Raw genomic sequence first — 22,976 nt, forward strand, 5'->3', positions numbered from 1 at the left:
CTTATTAGACACCGTCCAAAACTGGCGCTCCGATGTCATTCCATGTAATTCAATTAAAATCTGCCGAATCCTCCAGGGATCCACTGACAGTATTAGCTGATGCTCCAACTGGCCAATGTTGACACTTGCAGAGGCTAAGAAAGGAAGAGATTTGTATTTCAATAATGACTTAATTCAAGGGCATACGTAATCCTTTAATTATGAGAATGGTAATTTACTGAGAGGAATTGTATATGTTTGTATATCTATGTCAAAAACAGTTCTCATCTTGAAATTCATCAACATAACATAATTTACTATTAACTTTGTCCTCAGAGAAAACCTAAAACAATTTTGTCTGCATTTAATAGATAAAGATGATGAAAACATAAACAAAGGTAAAAATCAGTAACTGTTTCATGGAAAAAACTGTGTGTTATATGTGGAAAAAATTAACTTACATAGACAATCTCCTACTTTTGAACATAATTGTTAACAAAAACATGTACAAATAAAATAAAATGTTTATTTTGAGTAATAAATATTTAGAATGTGTTTTTTGAAGGGTGAGGAAGAGAAGGAGGAGGCACTGCCTTCCCAAAGAAGAAATGATCATTAAAATTCCTGATCATAACTCAGCTTCAGATAGTCTTCAATAATCCATTTTCAGCATTTGCAGTGTTAATGTTATTCTTTTCCTTTACAGCTTAACAGTAAAGTAGTTTAAATCTAGTGAGCTTCAAAGCAGCTAAAATTCTGCCTTTTTAACCAACTGAATTCTGTCTCACCTATATTAAGTTTTGAAGCTTATGTTTTTTATTAATGAAAAATATTGTAGTTTCTACTTATAAAATAAGAGCAAAAAAGGAAGAAATTAAATAAATAAGGAAAAAATGGCAATACTGCCAAAGCTAAATGTTTAGCCAATAGGTAGTAAGTATCACAGTGACTCAGGCTGAAATGCATGAAGGCCTGTACAGTATGTTTTTATGGACTTAGCACACTTCACCAGTCCCCTCCCACCACTTACTGTTCCCTCTCAAGAACACAGTAGCAGCCAAGGTACCTTGGTCTATTTCCCTAGCTAAAACCTTTTATGTATCTAGGCCTAATTCTCCATTAACCATATACTCAGCAGAGTCCCAGCACGTAACTGCTTAGATAGAAATATAATTACGGAAGACAGGTAAATTTCTATTAATTAACAACAATAAAATAAAACAATTTAAGAGGGCATCTTCAAATACACTGAGAGACAAATAAAATGTGCCAATATTTTAGCTAGCAGACTACAGAGCTAACCTGGGATATCATAAAAGGAAGTCACAGGTTTAATGCACAGATTTATCCTAGGGGATCTCTTCCTCATCTGATCAACAAGTAGCTTTCGTTCTTCATCCTTCAACAGTGTAATGAAAAGCTCATGTGAAGAAATCATGAAAACGTACTGCAGATCTTCCAACCCCAGACACACGTTCCTGGATCAGTAAGAAACATTGTTAGAACAAAATAGTATATAATTTAGTTGGAGAAAAACAGTATTAACCAATTTTTATTAATAAACCATTTCACAAAGTATCATTTCATAAACTGCATAATAATATTTTGAAATAGATTTTAAAGTGCCACTTTGATACTTATTTAAAGTTGTGATGTCAATGACACAATATAAGAGTAACTGATATATTAAGATTTGTGAGGCTGTACTAATCTCAACTTATCCCTGTTTCTCAAATATCTGCCTGTTTATAAGACATGCAGTTCAAATACAAAAAAATTAATAAAAGAAACTTTCCTCACAGGACTGAGTTCAAAGTTAAGGCGAAAAAAAAATACTTACTTTAGAAAAGCAGCCATGTTTTCTTCCAAAGAATCTGAAGGTTTTTCTAAATTTATTGATCTTGAACATACCTAGAAATTTGAGTATTTGTTATGAGTGTGGGCACTTTAAAAAATAATACACTACAGTATGAAAAGTTGTAATTCAAAAACAAATGAATTTTCCTTTCTCAGTCATACATCAATCACAGATATGATTAAGTAATTTAAAAGATACCAAAAATTAAAATCCATTATGGAGAGAGGAAGTAGAATCTGACCATTTTGATTACTGCGGGTATTACTAAGAACAATCTATTTAGTATGGTATAGAGTTCTCCCGGAATTTATTATGTTACCAATTATATGTAATGATAAACTGTAAGAATCAATAGCTACTCTCAGAAAAGATTTATCTTAGTTGCAAACAATCAGTAATGGCTAAGATACATAAAACCAATGGTTAAGAAATTAACCAAGGTTTAGAAAATAAACAATGAAAATAAAAAATGATAGAAACTAGTTATGAAAATATCATTTATCTACAAATGCTCTAATAATATTATTCTGATTTTGTTAGGTTAGGATTACAAGCCAAAATAAAATATAATTAGTATAAAAGTCCCTAACCTCAAGAAACTGTCAAATATTCTCTAATAAGGCAAATTATAGAATGTTTGTAGCTGCATTGTTCATAATAGCAAAAAAGGGGAAACCACTCTGAAGTCCCCGAAGTCATGAAAGGACACACAAATAGACACTGAGCAGCATGCCCACTCAACGGAGTTACTCAGCTGTGAAAAGGAACGAAGCACTAACACAAGCTACAACATGAACATTGAAAATACTAAGAAGCCAGTTACAAAGGACAACATATTTTATAATTTCACTTATACGAAATGTAAAGAATATGCAAATCTATAGAGACAAAGAGATTAGGGTTGAGGGGACTGAGGGGAAACAAGGGATGACCACTCATGGATAAGAGGTTCTGCACAGGCTTGGGGTGCAGGCGGCAATAAAAATGTTCTGAAACTGAGGTGATGGTTGTATAACTCTGTGAACATACTAAAAATGATCAAATTATACACTTTAAATGGGTAAACAGTATGGTATGTAGATTATATTTTCATGCAACTGTTATGAAAAGGTAAAAACTAACAGTATTATAAAAGTAGTATCCTCAGATGAATAGGTTACCTCATCAGTGTATACCCCATCCGAGTATCTTGGAGTTGGCAGAATATATTTACGTTCTAATAATTTTGCTCCATGCAAAATTAATTTTTTAATTCTATTTTATTGTTTATGCTATTACAGTTGCCCCTACTTTTTCCCCTTTTGCCCACCTCTACTTATCCCTCCCTTCCTTCAGGCAATCCCCACACCACTGTTCGTGTCCATGAGACCAATGAATGCATGAGTAAGTGGAACAACAAATTGATGTTTTTCTCCCTCCCTCCTGGCCCCTCTCCCTCTAAAAATAAATAAATATGTAAGTAAGTAACATAACTCCAAACAAAAATCCATCAGATTATTTGTGGAACTTGACAATCTGAGTCTACCGTTGACAATAAAACACAAAGGACGACCATAAGAACACAACTCTGAAGAACAATTATGTTTGTACTTTAGGTATCACTTGGAAACACTGACACATGAATAGACAAATAGAAAAGCGGTACAGAATAGAGGCCAGAAACAGGCCCCACACACCTGGCATTCGATAAAGGTAGCACTGGAGATTGGTAGAAAAGAAGATGGACTATTCAGTAAATGGCACAGTAACAAACGGTTATGTGATGAAAAGAATGACTTCAGACTCCCTACCTGACATGACACACAAATATCAATTGCAGGTGGACTAAAGACCTAAATGTGAAAGAAAAGCTAGGCTCAAAAGCTTCTACACAATAAACTGTGAGATTATCTTCATGACCACAGGATAGGAAAAGCTCTTTTTTTCCAAAAACATTTTATTTATTTTTAGAGAGGGGAAGGGAGAGAAGAAACATAATGTGAAAGAGAAACACTGATGGGTGGCCACTTGCACACCCCCAACCAGAGACCTGGCCTGCAACCCAGGCATGTGCCAGGACCAGGAACTGAACCAGTACCTTTTGGTTTGACAGACAACGCCCAACCACTGAGCTTTTTCAGGGCAGGAAAATCTTTCTTAAGTAAGAGACAGAAAATATGAATCTTTTCTTTTATGAAAGGACTGATAAATTTTACATCAAAATTAAGAGCTTTTAAAACAATAAAAAGAAAATTAAAAGAGAAATCAAACTCAAAAAAGATACCTGCAATATACAAAATTGGTAAAGGACAGAGGCTATAAACAACTACCAAAAAAATTTCTGCAAAAAATAATATATATATACACATACACATATCCAACAGAAAAATAAGGCATACCACTTGGAACAAATACCTCAAAAGACAAAAGTCTATAGGAGAACAACAAAAAAAGTAAAGCTGGTAAATTCCACAGTAATAGGGAAATGGAAATTACAACTCAATGAGACAACACTATACAACGACCTGACAGGCAAATCCGAAAATACCAAGTGTTAGTGAGGATGCTGAGCAATGAGAATTCTTATGCATGCTGGTGGCAAAAAAAGCTTTGATATTATAAAGTAGTATTTCAGATACATTTTTTCTCTAAGTGTACAAATAGGCAAACAGTACATGTTTGCTCCAGGATATATATCAGTATGTAAGTATGTTCCAAGCAGCACAGCAGCCAAAAACTATAAACACAAGTGTCTATCACCATGAGAATGGATAAATTGTGGCATAGTCATATAATGTTAAAACGCAGCAATGGGACATATTTTACTATTAGTATTAAAACATCTGCCCTGGCTGGTGTGACTCAGTAAATTGAGCACTGGCCTGTGGACAGAAGGGTCGCCAGTTCAATTCCCAGTCAGGGCACATGCCTGGGTTTTGGGCCAGGTCCCCTGTAAGGGGCGCACGAGAAGCAACCACACATCGACGTTTCTCTCCCTTCCTTTCTAAAAATATGTAAGTAAAATCTTAAAAATATAAATTTTTAAAAAATCTGCTACATGCCAAATCTGCACTGTCCACAGAGTCACTGCTAGTGATTATTTGAAATAGGGCTGGTACAGATTGAGATCTACTGTAAATGCAAAATACACAGACTTCGAAAACTTAGTATGAAAAAAACTGTAAAATCTCTCGTTAACTTTTTATACTAATTTTATGTTGAAATGATTATTTTGGATGTATGAAATATAGGATTAAAATTCATTCCACCTTTTGTGGGGAGGTGGTTATAAGGGGATTGAATGGTAATGGTTAAAAAATACAATAACGATTAAATCAAAAAATAAAATAAAATTTTAAACATTAAATTAAATTAAATTCCACCTTAAAAAAAAACTTACAGGAATGTGAGGGAAAAAATTGTATCTACATTAAACAACTTGAAAAAATTCTCACAAATATGTTTAGTGACAGAAAATAAATATATTTTATACGATTTATAAAATTCAAAATAGGAAAACTAAAAAATATTTTTTGAGTGTGCATACAAAAAGCAAAGGTGATACAACTGTAAAGGAAAGCAAGGAAATGATTATCATCAAAGGCAGGACAGGGTTTCCTCAAGGGAAGGCAGAGAGGGTCCAGTAAAGACGTAAGAAGGACTTTTAGAGTGTTGTCAATGTTGCACCTTTGGAACTAAGTGGTATTAATTATGCTTTTTGTACTTCTCTTAATGTCTATTACATTAAAACTGTTAAAGAAAGAGGTTAAAAGATCCGAAAGTAACACAGACTCTAGAACTCACATGAGGCTAGAGGTGTGATGTGAGAGTTTTTAGTAAACAGGTATAGAACAGGTGATTTACACTTGGGATGAGAATAAAAAATGACCTGAGAAGATGATAGAGTCAAGGACAAAACTTTTGTAAACAAAAACACTAAAGGGAGAGTGAAACAAAAATCAATGAAGGACCAAGGGAAATCCAGTAATGGAGAAGAACTAGGAAAGACACAATGTAGGAGAGTGTTATCTGCCAATATCAATTATCAGCCAGAGAGGCAGGTCAGATTAAGTTACATAAGAGGGCACTAGATTTAACAGCTAAGAGGTCATTGGTAACTTAAAGTAAAATTATAAGTCAAAAGGGGATATAATGTCTTACCTCAAGAAGAAAGTCTATTTTCTCTTTATTAGGTCTAAGAAATAGCTGGTTAAATTGAATACTAATTGTTCTACCTTCCAATATATCACGAACTGTGTTACAGGCACAGACTTTAAAACAGATTTCATCTAGAGCTTCATTTCTGCAGAATACAAAAGTAAATTCACTAATATTTTTTAAATTAAAAAAGGTCTATATTACAAAACTAAATTCACATGAGTGAGCCATTTATTCATGAGGTTCAGATTTTAGTATATTCAGGGACATTAAGTAAATACCCAATCAGAGAGGGAAAAGCAGAACAGAAAGGTTTTGAATTTATCAAGGGACAATTAGGTATACAAATTAGGTAACAGAATCAAATTCTGCTATGTATAATTTTTTTCTCCCGAGTGCTTTTAAAACAGATTAGAAGAGCAATGAAGTGGCTCCTCTGACTATCTTAATTTCAGTATACTAACAAAAGCAAAAGTGTTGTCATAGACTTACAGGGAATCTGGAGGTGTATTTTTGATAAACCTGAAATGCACACTTGCTCTTTTACTCAAAAATCAAGATTTCTTCAATTTACTTACCCCTGTTGAGCTTTCTGAAAAAGTTCTCTTAGTACTGACTGTCGGAACTGGACAGGTAAATTGAAGGTTAAGTTATCTTCAATGAAAATCTTTATAACCTCCTGGAACACAGACATAGAATTGCACCCATTTCAAAAACCATGACCAAGTTTCTTTACTTTGAAAAAGTCTTTCCCTCCAAAAAAATTTAATTTAAAAATAAATTTTTAATAGAAGTCTTTCTATAATAAAAATACACATTGAAGAAAAATCATGAAAATATCTTACTAGAGCCTTGAATGGTGTGGCACATTGAAAGGCTGGGAGTTCCATTCCTGTTCAGGGCACAGACCTTGGCTGCAGGTCTGATCCCCAGTCAGGTCACATACAAGAGGCAACCAAGTGATCGATCTCTCTCTCTCTCTCTCTCTCTCTCTCTTTCCCTTTCCCTCTCTTTAGAATCAGTAAGTATGTCCTCAGGTGAGGATTAAAAAAAAATAACCTTACTAGAAAAATTTACTTTCTAAAATTTTAAAATTAGATTAAGGATAAAAATAGTTCCCTCCCCCATCTTGAGAGAGAGAGAGATTTATGAATGAGAACTGCATAGAAGTTATTTGAGCAAAGTGACCACACATGCCATGGAGCAAGATCCCAGTTGCTCCCTCTCCCACCTTTTTTAACTTAAAGATCATGGACAAAAAAATGAGAAATTAGAGAAGAATCCATCAGTAGGAAGTAATGCAGCTATGTTATTAGACGTTTTAAAAAACTCACCTCATTTACTTTAAACACAAATTTATACAACCAACTTTTTAAAATATTAAAACAGTCAATTTAAAATAATTCAACTGGGGGAAAATGCGAAAAAAAACTATTGTAATAAATTAAATGGTTTAAAATATATTATTTACTGAATTACAGAAAATACCCACATTATTACATACAGACTTTCTCAGCTCTTTATGAAGCAATGGGAGAGAAAAAAGGGCTGACAGTGTGAGGTGATGGGGAAGAGGCTTTTAGAAACGGTTGAAGCTGATCTGCTGTTACTCTAAAAGTACGGACAAAAGTGGTTTCAGAACCAAACGGCAACCACTGTCCACCTCCACAGACAAACATGAGCAAGGGAGGGTTACACAGGGCAAAAAAATCCTTGCCAAACATGAAAAGACACGTTTGCTAGAGCAGCTCTATTTGATCAGCACAAAGCCAAGACTGGGCAGTTCATATAGAGAATGCTATTCAAATACAAAAACGCTAAATATGATTTCTAAGATACTCTTGCATACACAGTTAAAGTGATCAATTTCAGAGTTATGACAAAATCACTATTTTCCCCTTCCTAGTTACCCAATTACACTAGTTTCGGATTTACACATTTTGGCACTTCATTATCTTCACAGTAACGTGTGCCTATCTGTGAGTAATATTTCTAAGTTCTTATTTGCACAGGTCTTACTCCAGCGAGCCTCCTAAAGATTCTGTATCTTAACCATAATTGATCCCCACCCTCCATAAGCCTCAGTAGGGACATGCAACTGAAAGATCTTCAGTCTTTATTAAATCCATCTGCACCTGTAATTCACCCTCAAAAACTTTTTCTTCCCTAGAGCAGAGGAGAATTAGTTTAAAAGGGGCCAGAGGGAGGAGGAACAAGTACTAGTCCCTTCCTTCTTCTACGTTTTGTTTAAAGAAAAAATAACTCTAGTTAAGAAGAGTGAACTAAAAAGCTGGGTTAAAGCCCATTGGGAGACACAAAACTACAGGTATGCTAGAGCTATTTCATTTCACAATTCCAATTTTGAAGTAAACAACATGAAGGCACTGTTCACTTTCTAGAATAAGGGCTTTCCAACTTTAAAAGTACAAATTCTAATTCCCAGTGATTTTCACTACCAAACTAAAGGTATATACCCCCAGGGAGTAATAAAAATCTCAACAGATTACTTTAAGCTCTTTTCATGAGTAAAATTGAAATGATGACCAGGCTCACTGGCAAAGTGAGCTCTGTAACACACCATTCAAACCTATCAAAACTGCTTTGCTCACTTTCTCCTTCAGTCTTAGTATTTGCAGTGGCTAATGAGGCTGGGCTACAAGCCTGTACTTTCAAATCAGACAGAAAACTTTGTTCTCTACATAGAGGGTATTGTGCTAAGTGAAGTCAGTCAGACAAAGAAAAGACAAATTGCATATGATCTCACTCATAAGTCGAATCTAATGAACAAAATAAACAAAGCAAGACAGAAGCAAACTCACAGATGCAGAACAAACTGATGGTTGCCAGATGGGAGAGGGGCTGGAGGACTGGATGACAAAGGTAAAAGGACTAAGAAGTACAAATTGACAGTAACAAAATAGTTATGGGGATGTAAAGTACAGATTATGGAATACAGTCAGTAATATTGTAATAATAATGCATGGTGACAGGTGGACGCAAGATTTATTGGGGGAATCACTTTGTAAGTTATATAATTCTAGAACCACTGTGCTGTACAGCTGAAACTAATACAACATTGATTGTCGACTCTAATTGAAAAATTAAAAAAAAAAAACTTCAGGCTCCATAAAACTAGGCTCTCCATCTGTAATTTTAAAAGTTCTAAGTTCTGCTTGTGAATTCTCTTACAAAATTTACTTATAATGGGCAATCTCTATACCTTCAAAAAAGGGTAATCAATAACAAAGAGTCAACACCTACACAGTGCCTTGCCTTACAGTTTATAAACTGTAACTTCTTAGCTGATTCTCACAAGAAGCTTATGAAATGGGGGAATTATTTCCACTGTTTTATAGGCCAGTCTCACAGTTTGACTCTCCACGAATCACACAACTGGCAAATGATAAGCACAGGACTGAAACTCAGTTCTGCCTGGCTTCCAAAACTCTTCAACTACACTACTGCAGCCACATCACAAGTCTTACCTGATAGTTGCCAGACCTCAAACAAATATGGACTTGACTATATGGAGTTAACTGTTGAGATGTACTATCAGAAGAAGATACGAGAACATCGCATGCTTGACAATAGCCAGCTAACCGCTTCTCATCTATGGTACAATGAAGAGATAATGAACCTATCTGTAAAGTAAGAGGTATATATCATTATCCATCAGTGTAGTACAAACAACAGTCCAACACCCACTTACTGCATTTGCACTACAGGAAAATGCTGAAGAAAAATTCACGGCTGGAGGAAACATGAAATACACAAATGTTAAAGTTCTAGACTGGATGTCAGCAAGACTTGCTCACAGGCCAAGTCTAATCTGTGACCTGTTGTTCTACAGCCCTTCATTAAGAATAATTCTTAGGGTCATAAAGGAAATTCAACAACAACAAATGAGAAACAGAAACTGTGTAAGGTGCACAAAGCTAAAATATCTGCCATCTGGCCCTTTAAAAATGTTTGCAGACTCCTGGTTTAGAGGTTTCACACCAACATACAAAAGGTAGACGTTATTATCACTCTAAGTAGGTATGACAATTAGAAACTGATTAACAAAGAATGAACACTGTTCAAAAAAACAAGCTTAAAATATTTAAAAAAATATATACTTGGCAAGAGCAAAGAAAATTCAGTCTTTACTCAATTGGAAAGAATAGCAGTGCTTCTACCAAAACAGAAAAATTGTTTTAAACACGCGGTTTTTTTAAATTCAAGTTTTAAATTACTCTACCTGAAATGCCATGAAATTAGAAATCTGATGAGTTGCCCAGGCAAAGTAAAAATGAGAATTCCCAATGGGTCCAGAATAGATTTAAAGTAAATCTCTAGTGCACTTAAATTTTTTTCTTTGGTGAAGAAAGGAGACTGAGGTGGGACTTTTTCTAGACATCAGACATACAAAAATTTAGTTATACACTTTAAATTTCAGTTGTCTGAACCATAAAGAGAAAAATGCAAGTGAGAAATACTTTAATAAGTTTATCCTTATTAAGAATTAAGAAAATGCAAAATTTTAAAAGATACTAGATTTCACTCATCAAATAAGCAATTAAAAACAAACAAACAAACAACTGCCCTGGCTGGTATGGCTTAGTGGACTGAGGACCAGCCTGCAAACTGAAAGGTCGCAGGTTCAAATCTCAGTCAGGGCAGATGCCTGGGTTGCATGCCAGGTCCCTGACGGGGGGTGTGGGAGAGGCAACCAATTGATATATCTCTTGCACAACAATGTTTCTCTCCCTCTCGGTCTCCCTCCCCTCCCGTCTCTCTAAAAATAAATAAATAAAATCTTAAAAAAAAAAAAAAACTCTGCTGATTATAGAGTACCCTCAGAGAAAGGTACCTACCAAAGAAATTGGTTTACAGCCTTTAAAAAATTAATAACCACTGGAAATGGCAATTCTACCTATAGGACTTTAACTTAAAGTATCTAAAAGCCAAAGAAAATTTTTGCTTGGAGATAAAAATTTTGCAGCTTTATTATAAATAAAACCAGTAAACAACCTAAATGCTCAAGCATGAGGGAAATGAAACAAATCACAGTTGAACAGAACACATTTTAAATGTCTATTCAAAGATTTAAGCAATATACTAAATAGTGCACGTGTGTGTAGATATACATAACATGAACTTAACTGTATAAAAACATATAGAAAGAATAAAAGCCATAAAAAAATAAGCTAAAATGGCAAAAAGGGTTTTTTCCAGGCAGTGGTAGTATGGATTTTTTAAAAATGTTTTCAGTACTCTTTTGAACCTTTCAGAGTTACTACTACAATAAACACTGTTTATCAAAAAAATTAAAGCCAAAAAGATGTACGGATGTTATAAAGGATTGATGTTATGTGCCTGTTATGACCATATTTACCTCTGCAATTAGTTCTTTGGTTCTAAAAAATTTTTCTCTGGCTTTTTCATAGACAGCTGAATTTGTAGAGCCTTGCTGGAAGTACGCTGCACCCAGATCATAACACACCTAAAATGGTAACGAACACCAGTTTGCCGAGACTTTTTCATGCACATAAAAAGTTAACAACACCCAAAATTATCTCACCTCAGCAAAACACAGGTACATATATAGGAAAAAAACATTTCAATGAGCAGTGAACCTATCATTGCTCTTAGTCACATCAGAAACCAATTCTGATGAAGCAGAAAACAGATTCACTGATAAGATTTCCGGTGGCCTACAGAATTATCCGTAAGGTCAAAGAATCAGGCTTGAAGAACAAAAGGGGCAAGGAAGGCAAGCAGTCAGGAGGACAACCGCAGCTGGTCTAATGAGATACCACTGAGCAGCCATCTCAACACTAGACTCCACAAGGCACATCACCCACACCCACCAGGGCCAGCACTGAAAGCAGCAGCTACATACACCCACACTAGCGTCGCCCCTGGAAACTAGATTTTGTTGTCACTGTTGTTGCTACTGATCATCACAATGCATTCTCTATCAGCCCCACTTCACTGACTTACTAGATCTTGATTCACAGTCTCAACTAAATGCATGTGTCTGTCAAACCCATGTGACATGCTTGCCCTCAAACAGCATAAGGCTAGAGAAAGCTAGTTTTTGGAGGTTTCAGTTCTACAGGAAGCAAGCTCTGCCTCCCACCACGTCTCAGAAGGTAGAGAGTCCTCCTAAAACAGAAGAGGAGAACAGATCTGAAGAGAACTGAAGAATCTCTCCAGAAGTGCGGAGAGGGGAAGGAACAAATGTCTATTATAACAGGACTGGCCAAATTAAAACACTGAGAAATTTGAATTAATGACTATAAACAACAGTACATTTCCAGTTGTCTTTTTCTAATAGAATCTGTATATATTTCCCCAAACTTTCTTAAACTGATGCCTAGATTAACTGAATACAGAACTCAAACACTCAGGTTGTTCAGCCTGGCCATTTTATGGATAAGCATTCTAAGGCCCAGAAATTGACATACCTGCTTAAGAGTATATAACCAGAGCCCAGGCTTGCACCCAGATCCCTAGGTGCCTAATACCCTGCTTCAAGTTTATTCTACAGATGGTTGATGGATCAGTCTTCTTGATCTGACTTTTTCTTTAAAAGTCTTCAAATTATTCCCCCAAGTAGGAGAAAGTTCAATCCCCTTGGCCTGATCTTCAAGGATCTCAGGAACTGGACTAATTTCTCTCTCCCAACATCACTTTCTCCTCTACTTCAATCATACCAGCCTCCTCAATTCCCCAATCATATCAGATCCTATAAATACAGCTTCACTCCACACTCCTTATTTCTGTTTACATGAGATCAACCTTAGCCAACAAATACTTATTCCTCCTTCAAATTCCTAAGCCACATAGTCTCTGGAACTCATTATGGAGCTCCTCCTGTCATATATGCATTATAGCCATTATTCTGTCCTGCTCAACAAATCAGAATTAATGCTTCTCAGCTTCTAGAATTCAGATTTGTATTATGTAGTCTGCACTAAATGTTTGGCTGTTTTTCATTCTAGAAAGCCTCCCCCCTTCTACGGTAAAGGGGTGCTAAAAAAGTAAAAATAAATAGAGAGGGAGACAGAGAGAAAGACAGAGGGGGGTGGAGGGAGGGAAATAGAAAAAGGTTTATACATATACCCACACAAACACATACATATGCATATGTACTATAGTTACATGTAATCCCCCTTTCCAGGCAACCAGGCAAAGATAGAATACAAGATTTCTAAATGTTTTCAAGTATTACTATACTAGCTAAATAGCTATTGAGTTTAAATTCTATAGTGAAGAGGTAATCAACAGCCCTGGCCAGGTGGCTCAGGTAGCTGGAGCATTATCCCATATACCAAAGGGGTGTGGGTTCAATCCCTGGTCAGGGCACATGTCCACGTTGCGGGTTCAATCCCCAGTCAGGGTGCATACAGGAGGCAACCTATCGATGTTTCTCACATTGTGTGTTTCTTTCTCTCTCTCTCTCTCAAGCCCACCTCTCTGCCCCCCTTCTTCCTTTCCTTCCTCTCTCTCAAAATCAACAACAAACCAAAATACTAGGATGATCTCATATAAGATTTTCCAAAATTGACCATGTATTGATTAAATACCTGGCACTGCATCTCCTCGGTTTTGATTTTCAATCCCGCAGTAGAACTCTCAGTGTCTCCGTTTACCATGCCTGGCTCCATGGCCAAGAGATCTAGTGTTCTCATTGTGTGGACATAAAGATCCTTGTTCAATTTAAGGGCTGCCTCGAGCACCAAAATAGAATCAGAAGCTTGTTCTTTTAGCTATAAAAATTCAATAAACAAATTGTTAAAATTCAAAAATGGCAAAAACGGACTATATTAACCAAAATATATTTACAGGATACTTAGTAGCTTAGCATACTAAGCTTTAAAAAAAACCTTTTTAACACAGTAGAAATACAATTAAATTCATTGAAATGAAGTTATCTTAAAATTTTAAAAAATATTTCTATGGTCCTGCCCTGGCTGGTGTGACTCAGTGGATTGAACCCTGACCTGCAAACCGAAGGGTCGCCAGTTTGATCCCCAGTCAGGGCACATGCCTGGGTTGTGGGCCAGGTCCCTAGTAGGGGGCATGTGAGAGGCAACCACACATTGATGTTTCTCTCCATCTTTCTCCTTCCCTTCCCCTCTCTCTAAAAACAAATAAATACAATCTTTAAATTTAAAAAAAAGAAGTCATAATTTAAAAAAAATTTCTATGTTCCTATTGTGAATCAGAATACACATTTGAAAAAACTTTTTTCAACAGAAAAGTTAATAAAGTGATTTTAAAATTTGCTGTTCCATTGATTTAGTCAAGAGATGTTTGCATGCTTCAATGTGCCAGCCATTTTAATAGGCACTAGATAACAAAAATAAAATGCAGGGGTTTTGCTTCCACATTCACAACACTACAGTGTATCTGTTTGACACAGATGCAGACTGTTTATCATCTTCCCACTCCTCTCCCAGCCCCTGCACATTATGTGGTACCCCTGGCACACTGCACGTGTTAAATACAGAATTAAAGAGATCATTCTTAAATTACATAAACTCCTATATTTCCACTTTCATATTACCTAGATCGATTAAAAAATAACTGCTGTATTTTCTGATGACAAAAGTAATTTAAAATTTTAAGTAATGTTTATTGTAGAATTTTTGGAAAATATAAAAGAACACAAAGATATCACCTGCCAGGGTGATTTCTCATATCGGCTAAAGTATCATGAAATATTCAACAATAGAAATGGGAGTAAAGCGCTCTGTCACTAACATGAAAAATCTGTGCGAGTTAGAATATTAGCAAGCTACGTTTTAACAGAAAAACCCTAAATCGCATCGCATCAAGACCTTGCCAACTCTCATATGGCTGAGGTTAGGAAAAGCACCTAAACACACTCTAAATGTGTTCCAGAAATGTTAAAGTATAAGTGATGCTGATACTCACCACTTTCAAGATATTTTCTGTTAGCTCTTTCTCCTGCTGCATCTGATTCATACTAAAAGAGAAATGATTTCAGAGTATTAAATGTTACTCAAAAGACAGAAACTTCAAAACTTAAGAGCACCATTCTTGAATTTAAATAAAAATGGTTTTTAATTCTATTTTTTTCATGCTTTAAAAAATAAAAACTCAATTTAAACGTTCATTTATTTACCATTATTTCCTCATATGCTTTGCCTTAAAAAAGAAAAAAACTCTCCTAAGTTTTTAGGAATAAAATTTACCGGCAGCAAGAGATCGTTTATTTCAAGTTAGAAACTACGCTCTCTAGCTCCAAATTTGGGTAACCTGCTTGCTACCTGGAATTTAAGAATTAGGTTTAAGACTCCAGATATGATCAAACTTTTATATAACTTTTATACTATGAAATAATATTTACACATATTAAAATAACTTTCCCCCATAGAGAATGTATCTTCCAAGTACACGCAATTCAATGAAAAAAAATCTTAGTATTTTGAAGGTCAGCTTCTACTTGTTAAGATGAAGGGAACAATTCACAAAACGCTCCCCTTCTTTTTTAGAGCCTTCTACTTTAAATATCCAGAATGCTACCTGATCCTCTCACCCCCTAAGTCCTCCAAGCCCAGCTCTGAGGAAGGCCTTCTGCCCTCCAATTTTTGCTCTAATCCTTCTGTACCCAGAGCTTATTAAAAACTTGCAAATATTTTTAGTATCTCATGAAAATAGTTCCAAGTAAGGGTCACATAAAAATAGTGCCAGGTAAGGGTCACATCTGCCAACTTACACACTTAACTGAGGAGGTCCAGGTTTTGCCTGTTTGACAGGAAAACTACTTTGAACAATTGTCCTAATTGCCCTGAATAAAACACAAGAAAAGGAAAATTTAATACATTACAAAAGTCACTTCAATTATTTTTTCAAGTACTCCTTAGAAAATTTGTATTATAAATTACCAGGAGTTTGACTTAACATGTAATAAAACTTCCTAAATCATCCACAATTTTTTTTTTTTTATCAGAATGCTTTTCACCCAGCAGTCACAAGTTTTCTCCATTAGACCCACTGTTCTCAAGTCCTCTGAGAGAGCTCTGGAGTATAAGGGGCCCCTGAAAAGCACCCCCCCAAAAGCCAGAGTGCAATTAAACAGAGGCTGCCCAACACATCTCAGGTTTATGAGAAGAAGTTACCATCTATTGTAGAGAAGCACAGCCATGGCAGTGGTTGGAGGTAAAGTGGCCATGTCCATGTCCACATGCTTTGTCCCAGGAGGAACTTTACTGATACACAGCAGTTCATTCAGCAGCATATTCAACACTGGAACAGACAAACTTAAAAGGAAGAAGCAAAAGGGACAGTCTGCACATTAGCTGCCTAACATGCACAAAATACACAATTCAGTATCTTCACTAAAAATAATTACATTGCTAAAGGGCCGATCCTACAGGGCCATTTTATTAATCTGTTTCAACTTATATGAAAATATCAAATTTTAGGATTTGAAAAACTATTATGAAAACAATTTAAACATACAAAAGTAGATAAAATATTATAATGAATCCCCATATGCCCATCATCCAGCTTCAACAATTATCAACTGACAGCAAATCTTGTAACTCTTTGCTCTTACCCTCTTCCCTCCTTCCCATGTTATTGTAAAGCAAATTTCCAATATTGCATTATTTATTCCCTAATTATTTCAGAATAGAGCTCCCAAAAATTAACTCTTAACATATTCACAGTATTAGTTTCATATCTAAACATTTTTCAATTGCTTATTATCATCAAATATCCATCGGTGCTCAATTTTCCAACTGTAGCGCAAACATCACACTTTATTGTACACACTGCTATCTGTTGCTATGCCTCTTGTTAACACATAAGTTTCAGATTAAAGAATAATTTTTTTAATTTTAATATTTAATGCTGAAGAATGGGTGGTTAAAAAAGTATTTAAATACTACTAATGAGTTATAAACTAGTACAACTCTCTTGAATGTGATCTGGCAATATGTAACATGTGCCTTAAAAATGTTTATACTACCTTTACCTGGTAATTTAATACTCTAAACTAAGGATGTGAATAAAAATTCAGATAAAGTTTAAGGACAAAGATATTTAAGGCTTAGTAATGTATAAAAATGAAAAACTAGAAACAAAATGATTGTCAATGAAGGAATACTCAATAAATTATCCACACAATGGAATTATCTTCAAAATACATAAAATGGGAAAATGTTCATGATATTCTGTTACATGGGGAAAAAGATATCAAAACAGTACACAGGGTATGATCATACTTTGTTTAAAAAATAAAGAGAAAAACAACAAAAATTACACAAAAATGTTAAAATACTTCTCTTCCCATATTATTTCCTATTTTCTGAGTTTTTCTGTAAGGTATTTCCCTTTAAATTGTGAGGAGAAAGGGATGAAAACAAGTCATTTTTGCCCTGGCTGGTACGGCTCAGTGGATTGAGGGCTGCCTGCCAATTCAAAGGTCACTGGTTCAATTCCCATTTAGGGCACATGCCTCAGTTAACCGGCAGGTGGTGCAAAGGGCAACCAGTCGATGTTTCTCTCACACATTGATGTTTCTCTCCCTTGCCTTCTCTCTCCCTTCTGCTCTATCTAAAAACAATAAATAAAGCCTTTTTTAAAAAATTAAAAATAAATAAATGATTTTCTAAGCATAGCCTTGAAAGTAATCACTTGTAAACAAATAAGCACTGATTCTAGTAAGATATTTTAATAGTTTGGGAGGTAGTGATTGTTCTGTGACCAGTAAAATTAACTAAATTATTATTCAACAGCAAATCATTCATGACATTATGTAGCATCTATCATTAATTTTTATCCATTTTCTTAAGATATGTAAAAGTAAAGTGAAACACTTAAAACTGTTTAGGTGAGGATTTCTCTAGTCACATCAAATCATCATCATCAACTGCCTTAATATTGTTAACATCAAGTTTTTACTATAAAAGGTAATTTAAATTCATCATTCAAATTTCTTGTATCTTTTGAACATACTTGCATATTTTAACTAGAATATACAGAAAAGTAATTTTTATTTCAAAGGCTGATAACATAAAAGCATATATAGAAATAAACCAAGATATCTAAATAGCACTTCAAAATAAATATCTTTTTAAAATTTATTTACTTATTTTTATTTATTTACCTTTAGAGAGAGGTTAAGGGAGGGTAAGGGAGGGAGGAAGAGAGGCAGAGAAACATCACTGTGTGGTTGCCTCTCACACACCCCCTACTGGGAACCTGTCAGGCAGGTGCCCTGACTGGGAATTGAACCCGTGACCCTTTGGTTGGGAGGCAGGCACTCAATCCACTGAGCCACACCAGCTAGAGCTATTTTTTATTTTTGGTATCACACCATCATATTGAGGGCCTTTGGGTGAGGGTAGAAGGCTGGGAGGACAATGAGATCCGACGTCCTCCGCCTGGCCAGCATCTCCCTGGCTTCACAGCCACCAAAAGCAGTAAGTTTCATTTAAATCTTGAGTACCTTTTCTCTAATATGTCCAAGTCCCACTTCAAATGTGCAGCAACTTTAAGAGCAAGTAGTTTTAAAATACGATTTCTCTTGTTATCAGGTGGAGGTTGAACTTGGTTTTGTTCATTAACTGAAGGTTTAGAAGCCTGTTCCAAAAACTGAACTATAAGTTCAACTGGTGTAGGATCTAGAATTTAAAAGGAAATAAATTTAAGTTTTAATTATGAATATGCAAAAGGATTCACTGTATTGGTTAATGGCAACAAAAGGAACCCCAAACAGCTGTGTGGTCTGACTAAGGAACATGAGCTATAAAAAGTGTACTTGGAGATAAAGGGGAGGTTGAGGACGGGTGGTGTGGGGGAAGGCAGAACAGATTCCTGCAGAAGCACTTAAGAGGTAAGAACAAAATGGCTATAGATTTCCTGTTCAGCAAATCCCAATGGCAATTAGAGGAATGAGATGAAACAATTATTGTTTTAAAACTAAATCGGTGGTACTTGCATCAACTTACCTCTCTACCCCCGTTTCAGTCAGTGCAGAATAGCGATAATATCACTTACCCACAGGGTTAGTATGAAGACTGAACTCAATGAGGTAACATGTGAAGCATTAAGCACAGTGCCTGGCACCCAGAAAGCACTTAACAAATGTTTGTCAAAAGCAATGAATTAAAAGAATATAATATAGGTGGTAAAACCCCCAAAGTTTATAAAACACAGTAACTTCTCACATAGTGGTCTCCATCAGTCAAAGCCAGTCTATTTAAGACTGAACAAGCCACATCTGGATTCGAACTCTACCAGCAAAATCCTATGCAAGGAACTTACCTCTTCATTCTAGCACCTTTCCAGAAATACCTGGAAATCTTCCTTCTGTAATAGCACGCATTAACTGGAATATTAACCATTATCAGCACTACACAATAACCACCATGCAGTTGTATCGCATTTCCTGTTTTCAAAGATTTTTCTCATTTTAATTTATAGCCCAACTTTGTAATATATACCGGCAATTAAGAGTCAGTAAAATCTCCTCGTGGAAGAACAAGACAGTTAAATAAGAACCTAAAGCATAACTAATCAGCGTCAGAATTAGCACCAGAACAGTTGATTTCGCCCCAATTCCCCAAATTGATCACAGCCGGGGTTCTGTAAAGAGGAGTGTTCGAGCCCGGCTCCCCAATCCAAGCAATCGCAGAAGACCACCTTGCAGGGGCTAAAACCCCAAAGAGAAAAGGACCAGAAAGTGGGGGTCGAAGGGCCTGTTTCGCGATTTTCTTGGGTCCGCCACGGCGGTGGCCGGCACTGCGACACTGAAGTTTTAGCGAGGGGGCCCGGCGTGAGCTAGTCTGCCGTCGGCCGCTCCGGGGCCGCACCTTCAGAGCGGAGAAGGCGCGGGGTCCCAGCAGCGCCGGAGGACTGCGTCCCGCTCCCCGGGGGCTGCAGGCGCCGCGCTTACCCGGGCAGGGCTTGCGTAGATGTTTCTCTAACAGCGACTCCTCCAGCAAGAACTCAAACCAGCAGGTCTGCGGCGGGGTGCAGGGCCGACTGGAGGTGGCCGCCTCCCGGTCCGCCGCCTCCGCGCTCATCCTGCCCCCGCCGCCGCTACCCCCAGGGACGCTGCCCGGCTCCAACCTGACACTGGGTCGCGGCCCCGGGCCTGTGATCCTCGGAGCCGCTAGGAACAAAGCCTCGCTCAGACCACACCAGAAAACCACCCAAAATGGCGGCACGGCCCAGCGCTCCCTCCCTTCTACACCAGTGAGAGCTCTCGGATTCACCGCCCTGCGCTGCCACGCCCCCGGCCAATCGGTTCAAGCTGGAGAGAAAGAAGGCGGGACCAGTACATAGACCACGCCTCCTCCGGGTTCCCCTGGGAAATGATTGGATAGGAACCGGACCGCTGCTTCTTTCGCGTTTTTCTGGCGGTTTCTCAGCTAGCAAAGGAAGCGAGCTCCTTAAATGTTGCAACGAACCTCAATGTCTTCATAAAGGATAGTGAACACTATGGGTTCATACTGTGAGTCAGGACCTGTTATCGAGACACCAGTGGTAGCAGCCGTTCTTCGAGTTTCGCTACGCCGTCCAAGGGCGAGAAGAAGAAAGATGCTGGAAAGTCCGCCAAGAAAGCCAAAGACCTAGTGAACAAATCTGGGGGCAAGGCCAAAATAAAAGAAGTGGTGCAAAGGCAAAGTTCCGGACAAATCAGTAACGGGAGTAACTTTCAATATTTAGCGCCTAATTAAGCCTCTTGATATCCCCGTTGGAGGTACTGTTAACTTCATTTTACATTTAGCTCCATTTGGTAATGTTCTTGTGGGGTTTTCTTAGATTAACAATTAAAATGGGAAAAAAGGTTTTCATAGATCGTGCACACATTAGTGTAACTCTAGCTTAAGCTACTTAACCTCTATGAACCTTAGTTTTTACATATATAACACAGGAATAATTGTAGTGCCAAATCTCAGGGGCGGTAAGAAAATTAGTGGCAGAAGATGGAATAATACAGGTAAAAGAGATAACACAAGTAAGCTTTTTAAACAGGGCCTGACACCTAGTAATATCAACAACTGGAAACTAACATTGATTAGTGCCTTTAAATTGAAAGTAAATTGAATATGTCAATGGCAACCATCACCTTGTTCTTCTCTTCTGGCACATTTTTCTGGGCTATGCACTGCCTCTCCCCACTCTTTCATTTTGGCACTCACTGGGGTCCTGTTCTTAGTCCTATTCTCACTGTAAAAACTATCCTGGTCACTCTCTGCCCCACTCCTACAATTCTAGCTCTTGAGCACACCTATTCTCCAAATTCTCAGTGTCCACTGGACATTTCCACTTTGAACCTTACAAGCAGTGCATACTCAATTATTTCCAACATGAATTTCAAACCTGTCCCTTAGCTATGCTCTATTTTGAGAGAGGATGGAGACACAGGTCATCTACCCCTGTCACTGAAGTCAGAAACATGGGAACCATTCTTTCTCCCCTTCTTTTTTTTATGCCTAACTGGTGAATAAGGCATGCCAAGTCTTCCACAAAAATAATGATTTAATCTCCCTATCGATATTTATTAGTTTAGGCCCTCATGTTTTTATTAGTATAATACATGGTTTCCAAAACATGTTATTTACAGTCCAAGGGGTTCCTTGGAGCCTCTTTAGAAGAGAAAAAAGAACCTCTGTGTGTGGGGGGGGGGTGTTGAAAGGTGTGCACACAGCACTCTAAGCTGACCACCCCGTGTTTCAACTGTAACTTATCTATTTTATCATTTACATAACCTAACTCTTCCCTTGCTCCTCATCCATCTTCATTTCCCCATTCTGACCTCCTCCCACAATTATTTTAAAGTTAAGTTTATCTCACTGGCTGGTGTGGCTCAGTGGATTGAGCCCTGGCCTGTGAACCAAAAGGTTGCCAGTTCAATTCCCACTCATGGGACATGCCTGGGTTGTGGGGCCAGGTCCCTGGTTGGGGCATGTGAGAGGCAACAGATGAATATATCTCTCGCATGTTGATGTTTTTCTCCCTCTCTCCCTCCCTTCCCCTCGCTCTAAAAATAAATAAATAAAATCTTAAAGTTAAGTTTATCTTGAGTGATTATATTTATGTAAACTACTTCAAAATAAGAAGGGGAAATACATATGTACATGAAGCCCTTTATCTGATTTATGCCACAATACCTTTGCATACAAGTCATTTCTTCCTTGAAAAAGAAAGATTTATAAAACAGAAACTATTCCTTCTACTTGAACCTCTGTACCTCTCATCAAATTCCTGTTTATCCTCTAATCTGGATACTTTCCAGATTTGGCTGAAGGAAGTTTCAGCAAAATTAGACAGTCTTTCTCTATCCTTCCAGATAATATTTATCCAAATACATTCATTAATGATTCTGATGTGTTAATGTACTAATGAAATGCATTAATGACATTTATATACTTGCCTTATTCACCAGTCTAGAAAAATAAGGAACACTTTTCTTCCTTCCTCCCTGCTTCCTTCCTCCCACAATTACTTCCTGAGATCTACTCTGTGGCAGGATATCCCGTGGGAACCAGAACAGCGCTGTTCTCAGGGGATTTGTTAGGATAGGTATGATACTCCTGTCATACGAGATCTGTCCAGAAAGTATCCAACCATGTAATATGAAAAATGGAGACATTTACTGAAGAAGGTACGAGATACAAGAAACATTATATATAGCACAATGCCGCACAGTACACTTGGTCACACAATGGTGAAGTTGTCATTGTTCACACATGTGCGTTCCGGTCCACTCTCCTTGGCTGCCAGGTTACATCTATGTTGCCCAAACCATTCTCATTGTATTAACAATGGCTGGGCTTTTTCCAGACAGACCCTATATGACCGGCATTCCACAAACATTTATTGATTCAATGAATTTCAAACAATTCCTCTCCGGCCTCCCCATGTAAGTCTATGAATATGGTATGACACTCATTGGTATCACTACAGACTGCAGTTCCCATGGAGATTGGATACCTTTAAAAATCATGCAATTATTTCACTTAGCATA

At 37.0% G+C, this 22,976-nt stretch overlaps 1 protein-coding gene across 6 annotated transcripts in view; it reads right to left on the minus strand.

Annotated features, from left to right (window-relative positions):
- Nucleotides 1–20,205, minus strand: part of INTS8 (integrator complex subunit 8) — a 46,921-nt gene extending 26,716 nt beyond the window's left edge. For 5 of the 6 annotated variants that reach the window (XR_006652841.3, XM_024572055.3, XM_045181464.3 and 2 more), the window contains exons 1-13: nucleotides 19,896–20,205; nucleotides 18,447–18,621; nucleotides 16,111–16,251; nucleotides 15,708–15,779; nucleotides 14,903–14,954; nucleotides 13,549–13,731; nucleotides 11,352–11,459; nucleotides 9,460–9,615; nucleotides 6,553–6,653; nucleotides 5,978–6,119; nucleotides 1,820–1,890; nucleotides 1,282–1,457; nucleotides 1–134 (exon numbers count right to left, since the gene is read on the minus strand). Coding sequence is in view for 5 of the 6 variants with exons in the window: in XM_024572055.3 (XP_024427823.1) it covers nucleotides 1–134; nucleotides 1,282–1,457; nucleotides 1,820–1,890; nucleotides 5,978–6,119; nucleotides 6,553–6,653; nucleotides 9,460–9,615; nucleotides 11,352–11,459; nucleotides 13,549–13,731; nucleotides 14,903–14,954; nucleotides 15,708–15,779; nucleotides 16,111–16,251; nucleotides 18,447–18,621; nucleotides 19,896–20,025 (1,641 nt within the window). In the remaining variant the exon portion in view is untranslated. The remainder of the gene's footprint in view (nucleotides 135–1,281; nucleotides 1,458–1,819; nucleotides 1,891–5,977; nucleotides 6,120–6,552; nucleotides 6,654–9,459; nucleotides 9,616–11,351; nucleotides 11,460–13,548; nucleotides 13,732–14,902; nucleotides 14,955–15,707; nucleotides 15,780–16,110; nucleotides 16,252–18,446; nucleotides 18,622–19,895) is intronic. The other variant, XM_024572057.4, reaches the window with a different exon arrangement.
- Between the last annotated feature and the right edge of the window lie 2,771 nt (nucleotides 20,206–22,976).

Source organism: Desmodus rotundus, chromosome 8 (genome assembly GCF_022682495.2).
Source record: "Desmodus rotundus isolate HL8 chromosome 8, HLdesRot8A.1, whole genome shotgun sequence".
In the NCBI taxonomy this organism is placed as follows: Eukaryota; Metazoa; Chordata; class Mammalia; order Chiroptera; family Phyllostomidae; genus Desmodus; species Desmodus rotundus.